A 20,570-nucleotide genomic window follows, 5' to 3' on the forward strand; every position below is an offset into this window, starting at 1 on the left:
GTTTTGCACCGAATTCGAGTTTTAAAAAAAATGACGCTAATTCAGTGCAAACAGAGTATAAATATGCCCCTTAGTGTCAAAAAATGACACTAATCTGGTTAGAGTCATTTATTTTGATATGGTGCCCAGCTGGTGCTAAAAATGGTGCAAGCCGGTGCAAAACATTTTGGTGCAAAACTGCGTTAGTGCAGTTTTGCACCAAAAAGTATAAATAGGGCCCTAAGTGTTCCGGGTAGCGTAGCCGGCATGAATGGGAGAATTGTAATTTATTCCAGTTTATCGCGATCCTCAAGACCACCCAGAATAGGGTAAATTCCCATATGAGCGGGGTCAGGCTCTCTGCCAGGTCTTCTAAGTAGAGTGTGATGCCGTCCACCTACAGCGTCACTTAATGTTAGGAGGTGAGAATGCAAGCCCCTGTTTTCTGTGTAATTCTCAGATGGCACAAGCTAAGGGTTCTGAGGTGACCGTCTCTATACATTCTGAGTGCTTTTGTCTTAATTCTTGTAGAATTGCAGAGGATGAAGCAGTAGCATATTCCTCCTCTAGGAATCCACCGTCCTTTTCGAGCTTGTTTGGACTGCTGCGCAGTGCGCTGAGGACACTGTGCTGTTTTGCAATGCAGATACCCCTCATGTACACCTTGAAGGCCTCCCACAGAATCTCAGGGGATTGCACTGATTCATCATTATTTTGAAAGAAGTTAATTTCAGTTGTAACTTCTTCTGCAAATAAAGTATCAAGTAAAGACTGTGGGGACCATTGACCACTTAGGATCTGACAGGGTGCACGGTAGGTGCTCTATCTCTGTAATCCATCCACTTGCATCTGTTGTGCCTAGCCAGTAATCCAGGCGTGGCCAAGACCCAAGGGCTGTGGAAAATGCATAACCCCCATTTGGGGAGGCGGGGAAGTGAGTTCTCCAGAGGTTTTTCAGACCGTGTTCGGCCATGATATGGGTCAGTGCTATGGCCAATGCATGGTGAGTGAGGTGGAGTTAGAGCAGTTGAGCTGCTTGTGCAGTCCAAGGTCAAGGTTGCCCCCCCACGTATTGTGTGAGGTGCCAGTACTTTGCATTTGCCCAAGAGGATTTTAGACGAATTCAGGGTCATCAGTATGGGGTCATAGGAGTTAGGCAGAGTAACATGCTTCCCCCCTAATTTTATGATGATCGTGTACGCCAAGACCCGTCTGATTTTACAAGGGTTATTAAGGCCTTGCATGTTCCAAGTCAGCAGGCGGAGAGGAAGAGGCTCAGGAGAGCCATTCATTTAGTTCATATAACAACAATGGACTGGGTGGTAGCTTGTTTCCTCCAGACTGTGCCCTCACCAGGGTCTCCTCACTGATGTGCTACCATTAAATTGAGTCTACGCCTTGCATAAGTATAGTGATTTGTCTGCATACTTGCCAGCTAACGCCTTTCCTCCTGCACACACTAGCCACCCTAATCTACCAGTGAAGACAACCATATCAAACTAAACAGAACATTCAACATTTACTATCTTACTTTGCTTCAGATTATATTGACCGATGGGGGTAATCTGGGGCGCCAGCCTAATGACACCTCTAAATTAGGGGTGCTTGCCGGTCCAGGTGTAAATGTTTGATCAATCGGTCAGCATCCTTTGGATGAGAATGAAGATCACTCTGGCTTCTATAGTGGCTATGTTTAACAGGCTGTCACTGGTCTGGCGACTGTTACAACACCGCCATGATAACGGTTATGATATCCACATTCTACGTCAATCACCCCCTCCTCCTATGTCTGAGATGCGTTAGCACGTCGATCCTTTGTGAAACTCATTATTAATTCCAAAGAGTTCCACTTTCTGGGTTGTGGCGAAGATATGCACCTTATCTTTGTACATAACCTTAAGATGGAATGGATATAGCAGTGCATATTTAACCTGGAGTTATCTTAGCTTCCACTAGACAGACATGTATTCACAGCTGGCCACTTGCACCACAATGGTGAAGTCTGGAAAAATACAGATTGCTGACCCCTTGCACGTTAGCTCTTGTTTTTTAGGGGTGAGGCACAGGACCACATCTTGATACCTGTAGTTAAAGAGTCTTGCTATTACCGAATCCAGGGCCTCTGATTGCATGGCCCCTGTGAGTGATGTGTTCCACAGCAAATAATAGGGGAAATGTTCAGCACCCAACAGTTTTTTCGGGAGAAAATCCACATAGTTGGCTATCTTGCCAGTGTTGGTTGATTCAGGGATGCCCACTATGTACAGACAGTTGTAGTTCAATCATTCCTCTAGGTCTTCATTTTTGGCTTGTAGGATGTTGAGTACTTTACTCATATGCAGCATTTTTTCAGTGTAGCCAGGTGTGTCATCCTACAATTGGGAAATGCACCCTTCTGCCCTGGTAATTCACTTTTTCATGTTTCTCAAGGATATTCGCCAGTTTCTCTACTCTGGTACTGCGTGTGTCTTTTTTGGTACTTATGGATGTCAAACTTTTTTTGAATATGGAGCATCAGCACATGCATGTCCAGTTCTGTTTACTCCGATGGGGGAGCCTGTGATGGGTTTGTTCAGCCCACAGATAGCCCTCTTTGACTTAAATTGAAATTTGACCTGCATGGCATCCGACTTCCTTATAGCGGTCAGTATTGGTGATTGTGTGAGGCGTGATTACGTCACCAAAGCCCACGTCTAGTCGCCAAAGCTGGGTAGATCAAGTAGGGAGGGGGATAGTTCACAACCAGTTTGCAAAATGTCAGGAGGCACAACGAGAAGCCAGGACACAGTATCGGTGGGGTCAAGCACTGCAATCAGTTACCCCTGGTTGTAGCAGACCTGGGATACACCGAGCGGGGCCCGGGTATTTGGAGGTGGGTCACACTCACTGTCACTGTTGGAGACTTTTCCACACTGAGGCACGGGAAGAGTAGATGGAGGGGCTCAAGCAAGAAGTGTCTTGGTGGCGATCTCTGCCCTACGAAATGCCTGTGGGCCTGCTATTCCAACAGACAGGGGCGCAGTGATGCAGAGAAAATCCTTTTTCTGACAAGTGTGTGCTGAAGGGGGACACCACCTCCTCCCCTCACCCCCGTGAGTCTCTCTACTGCCCCTGGGTGCTCTAGGCAATAATATGAATGGGTTGGGGCCCCGCGCCAAGACTGCTGGCCACTGCTCCGGGTGGGACAGGCAGAACCCATGAGGTCAGCTCAATCACCTGCCTGGCAGCCTTCAGGCCAGCCAAGTCTCAGGTGTCTCAGACCCAAACATGGGGGGCCTGGCAAGAGCAAGCAGATGTGTGAGGGTCTTAAGAGGGGGCAGGCAGCAAATTCTGGCCACAGAGCCGCAATCAGTGCCATGTTAGGTACAGCTAGGCCGACTCGGATGTTCTGCAGTTGAGCACTTCTGCAATGTTTGTAGGCTGCCAGAGACAGATTCCATGTCAGTGGCATGAGCGATTAGGCTAGGAGCCTATAACGCCTCATTTTGTGCAGAATGTCGTTCGGATTCTAGCAGATTACTGCACTGGCACAAGATGCCTCACTAGAGTGTGACCATCCTGGAGCCAGGCACTCTGGCGACTCCCTGACCAATGAACTGTTAAAGCATCTTAATTAACCCTGAGCCAATGATAGTATGTGACGTAAATGTAATTGAAGTGATTAAGTAAAACAAATGTTCTGGATATTTTGGGGGCATAGTACCTATGTGGTTATTTGGACAGATCACCTTTATTAAAATGATCTCCCCTGCCTGACCTGATTTATGTTTTCCAAGTCATGCCTACGTTCATCCCAAAGGGTTACTTTAAAAAACTGAATATGATGCTCACACCCTTTTAATGGGATAAGAAATCGTCAAGTGTAGCATTACAATAAGGGGTTTATCTTATGATAAAAGTAGGTAGAAAACCCTACTTTCTGAGTCCTTTTGTTAAACTGCTGAATTGCATCATGTTGTAGACTGGTTTATTGTCTTCTCACAGAGTTCTATCATGAACCTGACACGGCTAATCCTCAATAAAAAAAGCCTATTGCTTTAACCGGTGTTGCCTGGGAAAAAGCCCAAACTTCTGCCAGCTCCTACGAAGATCATTCAGAGTAGAGAATTAGGACAGAGTGAACCGTGCAGATAAAGGAACTGGCTATATATCTGGAGAGCAACACCTGTGACGTTCCAGGAAGCATCCCATGTTCACTGGATGGTGGGGGCTGCAGGTGGGTGGGGATGGATTTGAAGAGTATTGGGGTGCAGAATATAATACTGGAGTCGACTTGAAAATTACTTTTTGAAGATAGATGCATAATGTGAGACCCAACAGTTTTTGGTAATTTCTAGCCCTGATGGCTTAGGTGACAGGGCCTGGGCAGCCTTTGCAAGGTACTACAGATGCAGAAAATAGTAGTGCTAAACTCCCTGATACTATTTTTTGCGAAACAAACGTTTGTTGAGATTGTGAGTAAGGTGAAGGTGAGATGGGAGGTAAACCTGAAAATGGAACTGGTAGACCCTGAATGTGTTATGCTATATTATAATAAATCTGCCCCTAAATGTGTCTCTCACAGCAACAGGTTTAAGTTGATTTACTATAAATAGCTGATGAAAGTCTGAAGCTATTGTTGCTTCCACCTTTCCCAGGTGCTGGTGGAAGAGGCGGACTTCTGGCATATGTTGCAGGAATGCGAGGTTGTGTCACACTTTTGGGATGAGAATTTGGAATATTTTGCAGAATGCTTGGGCTGGTGATTAGGTAAATCCGCTAGGTTTTGTCTCACGGGCTTGTTGTCGGTGAAGAAGAGGCCCACCCTCAACTTAGATTCCGTACTCTGCTTCTTGCGAAGCAGCAAACTGCTAGGGCGTGGACGCGCTTCCACTTATGAGAGTTTAGCTATCAAGCATGAAAAAGGAGGAGGAAGAAGAAGAGTAGAAGGATTGGATACTGAGACTACACCAAAAATAACAGTGCTTGACAAATGTGCTAAAATAATATATCATCTATGTGGTATTAACTTGTTTTGCATTCTGTACACTGTGCATCATAATTACTCCCATCTTAATCGGAATGGCAGCTCGTCATATATGCCACACTTGTACAGCTGATTTTATGTGTTTTATTTTTTTTTAATGTTTTTTGTAAATAACATTTATAAAAATAGATAAATGTCAATCCCATATAGAGAAAGAGACGGCAATTTATGAAAGAAAAATGCATTGAATAAGGTCAAGATGGTGTTTTCGTTTTACTCTTCTTCCTCTTCTTATTTGAAACTGCAGTATGCTTTATCGATTTCCCTTTCAGTTTTGAGATTTTTATCTTCCTTTTGTTCTTGCCTGGATTCAGTTTTACTCTGCAAAACAAAATTTGTGAAAAGCATTATAGGTTTTCTGATTGGATATCTTGACCAAAATCCTATCAATCTCTGCCATGTTGCCATGAAATCTGTTCTTCCATAATCTGCAAACTAAATTGTTTTGCTAAGTTCGCAAATGACTATGTTTAGCTATAGCTTGAACAAATCAAACATCTGAACTTCTACTGTGATAAATTTCAAATTGTTTCAAATTTAAAACCCATAAAACTAAGATTAAATACACAACAGCGCGCTCGTCACATATGTCCAAGCCACACTTGTTAAACAAACCATTGCTCATGTTACAGCAGTTTGCTCCCTCTTCTATGGTCATAGCTGCAACCATCTTTTCATAGCCTTCAGTGCTTGGTTAATATATTCAATAACCAATTAGTTTGCAAACCAGTCTTAATTTGCTATTGTCAGTTGAATTGTTTACACAACTCTTATTTTAGCAATTTGAAACTATGGTCCGGGAAGTCTGTTGCACCCAGCACCATGATGGTTGAAGCAGCCTCAGTTACATGTAAAGTGTTGATTGTTCAATATATTTACATTGAAATTTGGCTTCCTTCACTCTCCTCAATATAAAAATCCCAAATGATCCCTAATACCAATGACCCAAATGTAGGGTTTTGCAGCATTAGCTTTCGCTAACAGTATATCCAGGTCTAAGGAAGACACTAGTTAAACTCAAAGCCTATTGCTGACGTCACCAGACAACAAAGATAGCAATTGAAGAGAACTTTACTTTTACTGACTGTCCATAAATTTGAAACATTTTTGATAATTGAGCATGTCAGGGTCCACTCATATCAACATACTGATTGCATCCTGGCAATACAAGCTGAACCCAGAAACAGTGATCTCACCCTCTGTCCAGCACATCTAGCTCATTGAGCATCAAGTCATAAGCAGCGGTGCTCTGCGGTATTTCAAGCAAGCAATCTCAATGGTAAAATACAGTGCAACGTGGATATCCAACCACGAGATCCCAAAACATCCAAGAATCCATAGTGGGGATTGCAGCGCACACTCAAGACTCGTCATGCTATTTGGCAAGGGGACGTGAAAATGTAACTAGGGAAGCAATGAAAGTAAAAATATTGCCAAAATAAGAATTAGCATTTTATTTTACTTTCCGTGTTTCTTAGGAAAAAAGATACAGGGAATCCTCCCACAACAAAAATGGTCAAAGATGCCCGTCAAGCCCCTGCAAAAACAAATACATTCATGAAGGGACACGAACAGGGGCCTGGTTCATTGTCATTTTGGAGTGAAAATGGTTTGATTTATGCCTGGTAGGTAGCAACAAAATAATATGTGATAGGTGTAACTGAGTTTACTCCTGAAAACATGGATGTCACAACTGTGAACAATTATACCGTAGTACACCCCACACAAGGGGTGGTGAGTGAATTGATTAGGGCATGGTTTGTCAAAAGTCAAAGGCACTACTGTGATCTACAGAATCTAGAAAAAAGCACTGCTCTAGACAAATCGGTTTAAGTTCCAAGTCAATTTATATGTGTCACATAATGTACCCTGTTTGTCTATGTTTTGCTCGTCCTTTTTTCCTGTCATTCCTTTTCTGTGTCCCCATGCCCTTTCTCGTTCTTTCTAGCTTCATTCCTTCACTTGTATCCAGACCTTTTAAGGCACGGGCAAAGTGGGCAATTGCATGGGCCCCCAGGGAACGTGAATTTTCTCTCTTTTCCACCTATTTCCCTATCTTAACCTCACATCTTCTCTGCTTACCTTGAACTTTTTCTCAACTCCTAATCATCCTAAGGATTTTGGAGCCCTGGGCAAAACATATTTTACCAGTTTTTGTGTGACCCAGTTACTGAATTAGCAGATTATGAGTAATAAAATTAAAATTTGTTCCAGGCAGGGACCACCATAATAGGCCTTACCCTAGGCTTCCAACAGTGGCGTACGAAAAACACAATTTCAGCCGTCACCCCGAATTCACTCAGGAACTTTCAGGCCAGGGTACTCTGCTGAGGGGGCCCCCCTGGAGCTCAGGGCTCCCCTTCCAGCCCCCCAACCCCCTCCGCGGGATCTGAGGGGCCTTAGTTACGCCACTAGCCCCCACATTCCTTAAGATCAGACTGTATCCCAACTGCCAAAAATCAATCTGTCAGTGGAAACTAGCAGATAGGTCTGTGGGGTGCGGTTTTAGTCGTGTCTACCTTGCTATGACTGTCTCCTTCAACTCTGTGACCGCTGTTCCTGCTTCTTACATTAAACGCTGCCGACGAGGAATCTCGCCGGCTGTGGGGAGGACAGTTTTCGGCATCACGACCTCTAATTAGCACTTACCTTCCATTTGTAGCATATTATACAGCGCCGTCATCTCCTACTTTAATGTTGGTATATATTTTATTCTCTAGGTTTACTCTTTCTGTTTTGGAACAATCTGGCTGAACTGTCGTAGTATGCGGTTTCTTCTACTCTTGTCAGCACCTTACTTTGTGTGCCTGTATGACGCGGCCCACGTCGCAGACATCTCTGCTGAGATTGATTGATTTGATAAATGCTGCCTTGTTGTCTGCCTACGTAACTGAGACGATTGTGCACAGTGCCCTACCGCCTTCAAGTGACCTACCGCTCCATATGGGTGCAGGAGCGTCGCCCCGCCTCCCTCCCCCCGACAGCAGCAGAAGCTGCAAACCTTTCAGAGCGAAAGGATAATACCTTTCGTTCTGAAAGGGGCGGGGCGACAGGGGTGAAGTGCACATGAGGGAGAGTGCTCAGTGCATGTGTGTTTGGCCGACTGTCTTGGGCCGGCCAAACACACATGCGCAGTAGACTGTCTCCAGTCCAGCTCTGGGCTGAAGAGAGCCTGCGCAGGCTCCCAGTCTCCCAAGCAGGGAGTCCTGCATCAGGATTGGCGCAGGGCAGGCTGGGAGTCTGTGCCTGCAGCCTGCAATGGAGAGGCAGCGCGCAGTGATCTTAAGTTAAGTTTTTACTTAAAAAAAAATAATAATAATTTAATGTATAATGCTCCAACCTCCCTCTGCCCCCCCCCCCCTTCCCTGTCGCGCTGCACCCGCCATTTTTGGAGCTGCGACTGCCGCTGACACTTTGTTTTCCTTGAAGAACGTTCAGGTGCTTTCCATTCTGCAATGATGCTGGCTTTTCCCTGGTGGTGGTTATATTATGTAGCCCATTTGCCTATGTTCTCATATCCACCACATAGCTCAATAGAAAGACGTGTCACTTGCCTGCAACTCTGTAGGTAGAGTGGGTATTATTCTCTCCTACACTTTTGGGTTTTGTAAACATAACTACTAGCTTCTGAGTACGTCTATGTGTAGGATTTCAATTTAGAAACATTTTTTGCCCAGAAGGGTTTTTTTGCCTAGTAGAATTTTGTCTGGATACATGCCCACATCAATCTTGGTTATCAGTCATTGGTGAGTGATTCCAAAATCCACACTGTCTCCCTTAACAAAGGGATGTGCCCTGAAAGGTAAGAGAACTGCCAAATAGGTCAGCTCTTTGTAGAGTATTTACTTGCTGGCAACGTTTGGACCAGATCACTAGAATGGATCCTGACCTGTCAGGTATGAACGTGCTTGACGTCAGAGGCTAAGCAAAGGCTTAGCCTTCAAGCCCACACGTTTGAGAATGACAGGCATAAACTATTACATCAGGAGTAGCTAAGGATGTAATGGGAAGGGAACAGCAGTACCTGTAATGTCCAGAATAGGATTATCTGGAAAGTAAAGACTTGCAAAAATAGAAGCAGAACTGTTCTAGAGTTGGGAAAGGCTACAAGGAAAGCTAGATCTGAGATCCTGGCCTGACAAAAGAGGAAGATGATGATGCATCAACATTTTTGAGTTTTTATACAACTAACATACTAGAGAGTGCTGGGATTAAAGTAACAAGGAAAAGTTTGAGGAAAAAAACATCTTTTCTGCAGTCAGTTATTGGTCCGGCATTGCTAAACTCAACCCGGTGAATGGATGAAATCATCATTATGTTGTTAAGAACCCTAACTCATTAACCATGTAATGGTTTTCAAGATGAGGACAGCTCGAACATTTTTAGAAAGTCATTTTAAAAACTGAAGTAAGTGCAGTGATTAGGAGCAGCTGGTGAATTTGAGATGTTAAACCTGTTTTACAAGTGAAACCACACCCATTCATCTCACTGACAGAGTATTTGCTTCTATTCTAGAGGTTATCAACAAGAATTTAGGAAGATCTGCTGTTCATTTTCAGAAGTGTATCAACTCTCAGGTATTGCTGTCTTATATTGTTGGGATTACCAATCCTTTAATAACACTCATTCCATTATTCATGACAGGCTGCCTTTCATTTTAAAGTATCAAAAAATGTCTGCAGGAGATGTGGTCTACTGAACCACCTAGAATAGGGAAATATTATATCTTAGACAAGTTTGCAAACTTATATTTAGGTAAACCAAGAAGTTAATAATGTTTTACACTCACTTTCCTTATAATAGAATAAATAAATAGCTTATTGCTACTTGAGTGGAACCCAGGTGGACAGACTAAATATCTCATAGATTGAGTATGATAATACTACCCCATCACTTTCAAAAGTAACCGGTCGCCACTGGACATGTGTGGGCAGAATGGAATTATCCAACACGAGCAGGATGAATAAAATACCACCTATGTTTTGCTGGGTTCTTTGCACTTGGCCTTGCCTTGCACTAGAAAGAACAAACCCCACAAGAGGATAATAATAATAAATAGTATCTGGAAAGCATTTTGGAGCCACAATGGACATGCACTGCTTTATAAGTGGAAGCCAATTAATCAATCAATCAAGACTTGTAAAGCGCAGCTAATCACCCAACAGATATCTAAGCGCTTGCAGGTCCCAGAGAAAGCAGGGAAATTGAGGGAAAAGCAAGGAGAAGATACACAAAAACAAGGGAAATGTGAAGAGAAAGCAGCGAGAACGAGGGAAAAGCAAGGAGAAGGCACACACAAAATGTGAGAAAAAGCAAGGCGAAAGCAGTGAAACAAGGAAAAAGAAAGAAAAGGGGCACACAAAGAAACTGGGGGAAAGCAAGGAGGAGGCAGTAAAACTAGGGGAAAGCAAGAAGAAGGCACACAAAAAGCCAGGAGAAAGTAGTGAGAACGAGGGAAGAGCAAGAAGGCACACAAAAAAACAGAGGAAAAAGCAAGGAGAAAGCAGTAACAGCAAGGAAAAAGCAAGAAGGCAAACAAAAAATGGGGGTAAAAACAAGGAGAAAGCAGTGAGAACGTGGGAAAAGCAAGGAGAAGGCACACAAAAACATGGAAAAAAGCAACAAGAAAGGAGTGAGATCAAGGGAAGAGCAAGGAGAAGGCACTCAAAAAACTGGGGAAAAAACAAGGAGACAGAAGCAAGAACGATGCAGCAGCACGGGGATAGCTGGCCCATTGATGTGGCCTGTTCAATGGGGTCGCGCTGCGGCCTCCATTAGGTCTTTGGTAAAGGAAGGGGAGCTGGGACTAGGTGGGAGGGGCAAGGTGGGAGGCAAGCGGGAGTGGCAATGAGGGAAAAAATAAGCAGAAGGCAGTGAAAAGGAGGGAAAAGGAAGGAGAAAGCAAACAAAAAACATGGAAAAGCAAGCAGAAAGCAGTGGGAAGGAGGGAAAAGCAACGAGAAGGCACACAAAAATGGGAGGAAAAGCAGGGAGGAAGCAGAGCAAACGAGGGAAAGCAAGGAGAGGGCACACAAATAACAGGGAAAAGAACAAGAAGAGAGCAGTGAGAACAAGGGGAAAGCAAGGAGCGTGCACAGAAAAAAACTGGGAAGAAGGCAGTGAAAACAAGGGAAAAGCAAGGAGAGGGCACATAAAAACAGAGGAAAAGGAGAAAGAAATCAGTGAAAGTGAAGGTAAAGCAAGGAGAGGAGCACACAAAAAATGGGGGGAAAACAAGAAGACAGACGCAAGAGCAGTGGAGCAGCACAGGGAGAGCTGGGGACCTTGGAAGTGCAAACGTTTAAGGTTTTTCTCACAGTGCAAATAGAAGAGGTGAAGAACAGTTAACCTGGCACACATTACCTTATGTGTGTTTCACGTAATGCCTTAAGTGTCCAAAAGTATACCAAGATGTGACCTTGCTCGCAGTGCAACATGGCCCAAGCCATGCCATACTGACAAGGCCTAGGAAGGCCGAAATCGGCCTGGGATTGTTGGTGTTCCCTTCTGGTGGGCCTCTTCCAGCAGTTCGGAATGGACTGTGAAAAGCAGGGTGACTACTGACTGGCATCAGATGGGTCACTTTCTAGAGTGGTATAGAGGGCTAAAAACAATGGGTTGGATTGCTAGCCAAACTATTATTTGTTGTTTAGACTCTACAAGTATTCCTTCCACCATATATTGTGTATCTAGCGCAACACCCCAATTCACTCAATGGATGCCCAGATGTGGGTCCCTTGCTTGGTATACCACAATATCCAAGCTATTCCTTACTGACAAGGCCTAACGGGATCAAAACTGGTCTAGTGTTGCTTCTGCTCCCTTCTGGAGCAGGCCTTGCCTGACAGTTCGAGATGGACTGATTAAATGAAGAACAAGGTCAGTAAGTACTGACTTCCATGCATCAGGTGTCTGTCTAAAGTAGCAGCGGCCAAAATATTGCATCAGAATGTTACCCAGAATGATAGCCAGAGGGTTTAGACTATTTGCAAGCATTCTTTCCATCACCTTGTTCATATTTGAATGCAATCTAGAACACTAGAGAGAAGGAACATTCTCTAAAATGAGTTTATCTGAAGAGGGGCAATGAATTTCATCTTTGTAGGCTGAACAAAGTAAACAGAATGAATTGTGCCAATGCGGCTTTGGTTTGACGAAGACCACGGACCAAACATACACAGTACTTTAGCTTGCAAAGCCGATACAATTTAAAGTGAGTGAATCTGCATCAAAAGCGATAAGGAGGACTGTGGTGTTCTAGAAAGTACCTGGGCTGCAGAAAACTAGGTAACTGGAAGTGAAGCCAACAGAACATTTGAAGATATAGATATGCAGGTCTTGTTCAATAAAAATAAATAAAAAAGTGTATTCACATTTTTCCATCAGTAATTGATACATGAAAGTTACTGATCAAACTGTGTGTGTGTGGCGAAGGAAGTATGGTAGGAGAGAGCATCAAAACTCCCACACACAGTCAGGGGACGGGCGCAGCAGCCTCTCATCATCTCGTTCTCAGTCCTCCTCCACCAACCTATCCAGAAAGGGTGCGGGGCTTCCAAGTCCATTTAACCCCACCGGGTCATCTCCCACTGTGTGCACATCCACGGCAGTCACATCATGTAAACTCGGGTCAGGGTCGTCTGCAGTCACATCATGTAAACTCGGGTCAGGGTCGTCTGTGGGTGCCTTGCAAAACCCGCCCAGAAAGTCTACCATTGCTCCCCGAATCTCCAGGTCTTGTTCCGCATTTTCATTTGTTCGTACCTTTCGGAGCCTACACTCTTCTGTCACCTCCCACGCCAACAAATCAGCCTTCTATTTATCCCATGTCGGGGGGCTGAATTGGCCCAGTGAACGGCAATGTACCATCTGGCCAGGACTACCCCTAACTGGGCAAATCTGTATTTCATCTTGCTACCTTTCATAGGGAGGAGTGGCCTCAGTCCCAACAGGCAATGTCTCACTATCAAGTCCACATTCACTGCCATCACCCTTATCACCTTGCGGTGTGTTTCATGCAAGAAGGGCCTCACCTTATGGTAGGACCATGTAACATGTCCAAAGCTGGCAGGGGACAGCCGACACCGCGCAGCATGTAACCAGGAGATGATAACCCTAGTCAAGCCAGGTCCAGCGTTACCCACAAAACCTGTGATTTATTCGGTTCGTCTGGGAAGGACGTCCATATTTCTTGTGCCGCGTTGGACACACTCGTATATTGCAAAAATTGCTCCAGACCTCGTCCAGTGACATAAAGGTGTCGTTCAAGAATCACATCAGGACACTAATCCTGGGCCTACGCCCATCCGATACAACACTTCCCAGAGGTATTCCCATGATAGTCTTGTGCATGACCTGGAAGAGCCTCCGCAGGTTCATGTAGGTGCCTCGATCCAGTCTGAAGCTGCACTGGTCTCTGTGAAGTAAGCATGTGACTACACAGTCCAGGCGCAGCATAAGCACCTTCAACATCTACATTGCGTATTGACAACATGCGGTACAAGCTCGGGATCAACTGGGTCCCTGGCTAGTTTTAAATGCATATTTATCAGGGCTTCTCGCATCTGGGCTGGCAGGACTCCGTTGGCGCACGGCTCGCTGAGTGTCTCCAGCAATCAAGGGAGTAGGGAAGCAGAGTATGCCTGAAAGTATTCAACTGGGAGACAATTAGGTCTGGGACATTTCCCGCAGGCCATGTCCCCAAGAGCTTCCAATAAGTTCTTCCAACTGTATGTCTTCACCGAGCCCCTCAGCTTGGGCTGCTGTCAGTTGGGGGATCATACTACCTGTAGATAATCCACCCCCCCTCGTGGGTACCTGTGCACCCTGGGACCATGTACACTGCTGCCAGTGATCCCGCAATAGTAAATTTACCACTAATTGCCCCACAGCCACTCCGTGGTCTGGCTGTTTAAGGGATAGAATCAGTAGAGGTGGCATCTCATGTTTAAGCAGCCAGGCCAGCATGCGCCCTGATTGGTCACCCTCCGGTGGAGCAGTTGCCTGTAGTCTCTAGAAATATGACAGTCCAGTCTGTCTTAGATGGCGGTAACACACCTATGTGCTTCTACCAGCTCTGCATCCCCTGTCACTGCAGTCAAGTAAGGAGCTCCTACCCCTCCCTCAATTACCGCTCCAGTTTCCTTATTGTGCCGTAAGTCTTGCTGAGGCTCTAGCCCCTGATGACCTCCTTTAAAGCCTACCATTCCAGTGGGACCCAAAAGTGTTCCAGTTGGTTTCAAAGTAACCTTGCAGAACCCCCAGCATGTTCACCTTATATTCAGGGTCACTTAGCAATTTGGGCCTCAGGTGCCAGAACTGTGTCACTGCACCCCACACTCTAGCAGTAGGGGGTGGGGGCGTGATCTGACAAATGTCGTACTTGATATTCTGCCCTCTGAATGTTTAAAGAGCTATCCGTCATCAGGAGAAAGTGGTCTAGCTGGCTACGGACCCTGTGCGTGGGAGTGTAGCAAGAGAATTCTCTGGCTGTGGGATGGAGGTCCCTCCAAATGTCCACACATTGCAGCATAGTCATTGTGTCCTCTAAGCTCACTACCATGCGGGGTTTAATACCCTCTCTGGGGGGGGGAGGGGTGCCACTGTAACTGACCATCTAAAACTCAATTGACATCTCCAGCCCAAATGATGGGCATGTCCACATAAGGTGGCAGCTCAGCCTTCAATTTCTCATAGAACTCACAGTCATCTGTGTTGTGGGCGTATATGTTGAGGATACATATCTCTCTACCAGTTAAAGCACCATAGAGTATGATATTATGCCTTTCTACATCTGCAACATGTCCTCGCAATCAAAAAGGGACCCCAGAGGCCACCCAGACAGACACTCCCCTGGTATAAGAGGAGTATGTGAATGACTAAAGCTGCCCTCTCCACTTTTTCTGCAGTTGTTGGGTCTCACCAGCTAATAAGTGTGTCTCTTGCAGCAGTGCAATGTGGACCCTCACCCGCCGTAGGTAAGTATGAGTCCTGTATATTTTGGCAAACTAGTTTAATCCCCTCACGTTCCATGTGCACAAACGTACAGGTTCACTCAGTGGGAGTCATTTTGTGCCTTGCTGGACCCCTCCAAAACCCGCCCCCAGGTACCAGATTCAACATATATTGCACAAAAATCAATATTAGCCCTCAAATGCCACCCCCAGCTCCCTCCCCAGTAAAGACCCCCAAACTTAACTAGTGTCCTCCCAGCCATCCGTCTACCTCCTTCCAATGTAATCTATAGCAACGTCAGTTTGTACTGGAACCTACCCTGTGTTCCCTGTTAATGATACTTGGCCATGGACTAAAGTGCAGCTCAGCAGACTAATGGTGGCCTGAGCCACAGTTCAAGCCCTTAGGTAGCCCTGCAGGTCCGGTTACACACATCCTAACTGTAACCAAACATACTGTTAACAACAATATGAAGAGAAATAGGAAGTGAGGAGGGGAAAAGGAAAGGAAAATGAGAAAAGTGGGAGCAGCCTTCAATAGTGGCTATAGTCCTCTATGGATGCGGCCCCATGCCCAGCGGAACCACTCTTTCTGAAAAGGTCCATGGCCTGATCTCCACCATGGGCCAATGTTCAGAGTCTCTCCCTTGGTGGGGCCCATGCACAAGCAGCCCCACACAGTACCTTATCTGTCATGTGTCCATCACAGGGGGTATCCCCAAAAACCCTGTCACCTGTTTACTGCAGTACCTGAGCTGAATCGCACCACTGCTAGACCAAGTCATTTTAAGTCCCAGGGACCCGAGTTTCGTTGACTGAATCCAAGCCAGTGCAGGAGGCTATCGCGGGGGTGACTGTCTCCACCAGTGCCATGGACTCCTCCCTCTCTTAACGATGCAATTCCAAGTTCAGGGTGCCATTAGGGCACACCGCCACCTTTGCTCGCACACCTGAGTGTTGCCTGTATCTACTTTTCATTCTCAGTGTAGGTGTGGTCCACTTCATTTTCGGGATCTGTTGCGGGCTCCTCCTGATGTTGTCAATGAGATCATGTCGCTCCCTCTGATTTATTTTAGACATCTTTCAATGGGGTGCAAAATGGCAAAGCAGTATATTGTATTTGTAAATATAACCAATGACTACATGGACCGATATCAGAACCGCTGACCAGCACTGTGAGGATGCATGCATTATATGTTTTCTGTATTTCATCTTATTGTAGGTGGAAGCCGAACATAGATCCTGCTCTTCTCAATGGAAATAATTCAGTAGCTCTTAATTCCACCTTTTTCTTCGCAGTTAATAATGCAGCTTCTTCCCTTCTGATGGATACTTATGACTGCAGATTCCTGAGAATATCCCCCAGGAGTCAGGACAGATCTGGTGAATACTTGTAGCAGTGGTGTAATGCGGCTACACATTGGCTCCATACCAGCCTGGAAGTCACAGAGAAGAGCTGCTTATAAGCTCCACCCTTACGTACTGTCAATTGCTTTGTTTTCACACCTTCCAACACAGATACAAAGCTACACTCCTGACTGTGTTGGGTACTCCGACAACTTCTAAACTTTTCAGTGTGGTAGGAAATGATGTCCCAATGAAAACAACATAATTAAAGCAGTTTTACAACTACAGGAAGCAGATGTTTGTCACAGGTCTGCACGAGGTGTGTCCTTGGTGTCTGTGCTCAGGACACAACTCTAAGTTGTGTGATAAATGCAGTCATAGGTGATTCAAGACTAGGAGGCAAGACTGTACATTGCCCGAACACAAGAAATCACAGCCTTTGCACAGGTCCGACTCTAGGTCAGGTGGCTGGATCTTGTCCTGTAATAGGGACTATCCACAACCATTCCTCTTCACTCGAAGGCCTCGGTAAGTCCAACTCTGAACAAGCAACAAAATGGGTGTCACTCACACCCATCACTCTGTCTCCAAGGAGGTGGTGTGGGGGTGTGAAGATATGAGTTGCACTCTTTCGTGATCGCCTGTCACTGAGCTGATTCCTTTATGTGATTCTTGAGTTTCCAAGGTCTTCATCAACCCCGCAGCAGATTGAGGCCTTCCTGCTCCCTATAGTGTGCCAGTAAGGCCTACAGAATCATTCCACCGTGGCACCATCTAACCCCTTGAAACCTATTGCCATTCGGGCAGAATCTCTGATGCAGACTTATACTCCAACCCTAAAATCCACTCTGGTTCCTGCCAGCAGTACCAGAGCATGATCAGATGCCTACGTTGGACCCCAAACTGTTGTGGGCCTGAACTGGACTGATGACGTCCTATGAAATTACAAAAGCACAACTGGTTGTTATGCAGCTTGACTCTAACGCTGTGCCTCTACCATGTCAGAGCTATCAGATGAGGCACAATTATCTTTTTGATTCCGACTATGCCCCTAGGCCATAGTAGGGTGCACACCAGGATTTCAATGTATATGATAGTGGTGGTGGTGGGGGTGGAATTGCTTGCTCCCTCATTACACTGATGATGCCTTGTACCGTGCTTTACAAGAGCAAGCTTTACAGTTCTCCGGAGACAATACTTGGCTGGAGGGTCCATCATTCACAGTTGTGTTTTGGAGGATAGCCAAGGTGCTAGAGTCACAACTGTCTACTGTTAGGGCTAAAGCAAATGTTTTGACAGGAATTTTGCAATTGGGACCGGGAACATCTGAGCCCTTACTTCCCTTTATTGATGTTCTCACAGGTACTCTGATTGTTACCTGGTTGAAACCGTGATTTTGCTCACCTGTAAAGTGGCAGGTGGCCAACCATCATAGACCAGCTCCTGATGACCTGGACTTTCTAACCAACCACCCCACTCCAGAGAGTCTTACTGTACAAGCCTTGACCAGTAAAGTGAATCTGAATTCATTTCCCACCATTAGTCCAGACAGATAATTTTAAAGGATTGATTTATTTGGCAAACTTATATATTTTTTTCCAACAAGTCTAACATTGCGGTCTGTGAACTCAGACTATTTGTTGGGCCAATACATCCATGCACTTAGAGACACAGCCACCAGCATCTTGCCAGCAGTCTGGAAGACCTTAGGGCTCCTTTGACCTAGATGATACATGATGGACTCAACACTTCCAAATAGGACAAGAGATCCTTGTAATCTGCTCCACCCCTTCCGCCTGGAACAACTCCTGCTACCCCACTGCACTGGGAAACACCCCTGCTCCCACAGACCACGCACGTAATCTGGGCATCGTCCTTGACTCCTCTCTATCCATGACCCGCCAAGTCAATGCCATCTCGTCATCATGCTTCCACATCCTCCGACTCCTTCAAAAGATTTTCAAGTGGATCCCCTCCGACACGAGGAAGACAGTCACCCACACACTCATCACTAGCAAACTGGACTACGGAAACGCGCTCTATGCCAGCATCACCAAGAAACTACAATCAAGACTACAAAGAATCCAGAATGCAGCAGCCAGACTCATCCTGGACATCTCCCGACACAGCCACATCTCCTCCCACCTCAGAGACCTAGACTAGCTACCAGTCAACAAGCGGATCACATACAAACTCCGGATCCACAGCTACAAGGTACTGAACAACATAGGACTGGCATACCTCAACCACCGCCTCACCATCTACATACCCAACAGACAACTCTGTTCTTCCCAGCTTGCCCTCAGAGACATTCCCAAGATCCGGGAAAGCACAGCAGTAGGAAGATCCTTCTCCTACCTCGCAGCCTGGACATGGAACCTCTCAAACTCAGGCAGACCGCATCACTGAAGCAGTTCAGGAAGGACCTCAAGACCTGGCTCTTCGATTGAGCGGCACGCCCTCAAACAGCACCTTGAGACCCTACAGGTGATTAGCTGCGCTTCAGAATTCATTGATTGATTGACTGATATGTTATCCACCGGGGCTGAATACCACAGATTGTCTGGGCAAGGAGGTTGTTAGCAGTGTGATCATTCAGCAACATATCTGGATGAGGACCCTTGGACTCTCTGGTTATGTCAAGGTTATGCTGATGGACCTGCCCATTTATGGGTCCTGTCTCTTCGGTGAAAATACGGACTCTGCTTTGGAATGCTTTAAAGACAGTACAGCACAACGTGTTCTTTGGGGCTGTTGGCAACTGTTAAGCAATTTCTATCAGTTTTTGAAAGTTAGTAGCTATACTAGGGGCTGGTGTACAAACAGAAACAGTCTTTCCTACCAGTGAAGCAATCACATCCTGCAGATGGGCTTTACAAATTATTAGAAAAAGCTATAACCTACCTGTGTCTTTTCTCCCTACCCAATATCCTTACCACACCAGAACAGATTTCTGAAAAGCATCTGTTTCTCCTACCACAGGAGGTACTACTGTTTCTCTCCAGAGATGCCATAGAAAGGGTACCAGATTTTGAGAAAGGTGGGGGTTCTTTCTATTGCTATTTTCTCACCCAAAAAAGGATGAGGCCTCAGGTCTTGGATCTTCATCCATTCAACGCCTTCCTATGGAAGGACAGATTCAAGATGCTCACATTCACCCAAATCCTAGCTGCTCTAGACATGGGAGACTGGATGATGTTGTTAATGCATATTATCATATGCCAATCTCCAGTCCCACAGGACAAGGTTCAAGGTGGGCCAGGAGCATTTTTAATTTTCAGTGCTCCCATCTGGCCTCACCAGCACCCCTCAGGTGTTCACAAAAGAGATAGTGGTGGCCGTTTCTCATCTTCGGAGGTCAGGAATCGCTGTATCCCCCTATCTCAATGACTGGCTCCTGATGGCAGACTCACAGCAGTCAGTCATGGACCACATTTGGACAATGGCAAAACTTGTGACATCACTGGGTTTCACCATAAATAAGCCGAACTCCAACCTGAATACCCCTCAGAGGCTTCCATTTATTGTGGCAATCCTGAATATGGTGGAGTTCCGATAGTTCCCTCTGCAGCAACGAGTCTAGGACATTCAGGCTATTAGTCCAATGTTTCAGTCCTGCTCCTGGATCCATCTGAGGGTGGCTCTCAGGCTTCTTGGGCTCATAGCCTTGTGCATTCTCTTTCTCAACCACACCAGATGGCACATAAGAGCACTAGAATGGAACTTGAAGTTCTAATGGGCTCAACATCAAGGCTACCTTTCTGTCACCATCCAGATATCAGAAGTAGCTGCTCAAGATCTGCAGTGGTAGCTGACCACAGATTGTCCTGCAGAAGGCCAATCTCCCTTCCCCACCCAGAACTTACAGTGGTGACTGAAGCATCTTTGCTAGGTTTGCAGGGGTCACCTGAGGGAGGAGATCAGTGGAATGTGATCTCTAGTAAAGGGCCTTTTCCATATCTACCTCCTGGAGCTGCGGGCTATTCATCTGGCCTTGAAGGCTTTCCTGAGATCCATCAAGAGGAGGCTCGTGCAGGTTCTCTAGGCCACACCATCACCCAGTGGTACTGCAGCAAGAGGGGAGGAGTGCGGTCTTGAGCACCGCGCCAGGATACTTTGTGCTTCTGGGTGTAGCTGGAATTTAGGGCATCTTTCTAGTAGCCAAGCACGAGGGGTTACATAAATGCAATTGCAGACAAACTGAGAAGGAGCTGTCTGAAGAATCATGGGTGGTGCTTACCTCTCAATGTTGGGGTAGGGCATCT

General features: G+C 45.8%; 1 protein-coding gene across 2 annotated transcripts in view; it reads right to left on the bottom strand.

The window, feature by feature from the left end:
- Nucleotides 1–5,066: 5,066 nt before the first annotated feature.
- The window catches only part of ZCCHC4 (zinc finger CCHC-type containing 4), a 299,886-nt gene continuing 284,382 nt past the window's right edge, over nucleotides 5,067–20,570 (bottom strand). For both annotated transcript variants that reach the window (XM_069202157.1, XM_069202158.1), the window contains one exon: nucleotides 5,067–5,326. In XM_069202157.1, coding sequence (XP_069058258.1) covers nucleotides 5,200–5,326 — 127 coding nt within the window. In that variant the 3' untranslated portion in view covers nucleotides 5,067–5,199. The remainder of the gene's footprint in view (nucleotides 5,327–20,570) is intronic.

The sequence above is a fragment of the Pleurodeles waltl genome, chromosome 1_2 (genome assembly GCF_031143425.1).
Source record: "Pleurodeles waltl isolate 20211129_DDA chromosome 1_2, aPleWal1.hap1.20221129, whole genome shotgun sequence".
NCBI classification, from domain to species: domain Eukaryota; kingdom Metazoa; phylum Chordata; class Amphibia; order Caudata; family Salamandridae; genus Pleurodeles; species Pleurodeles waltl.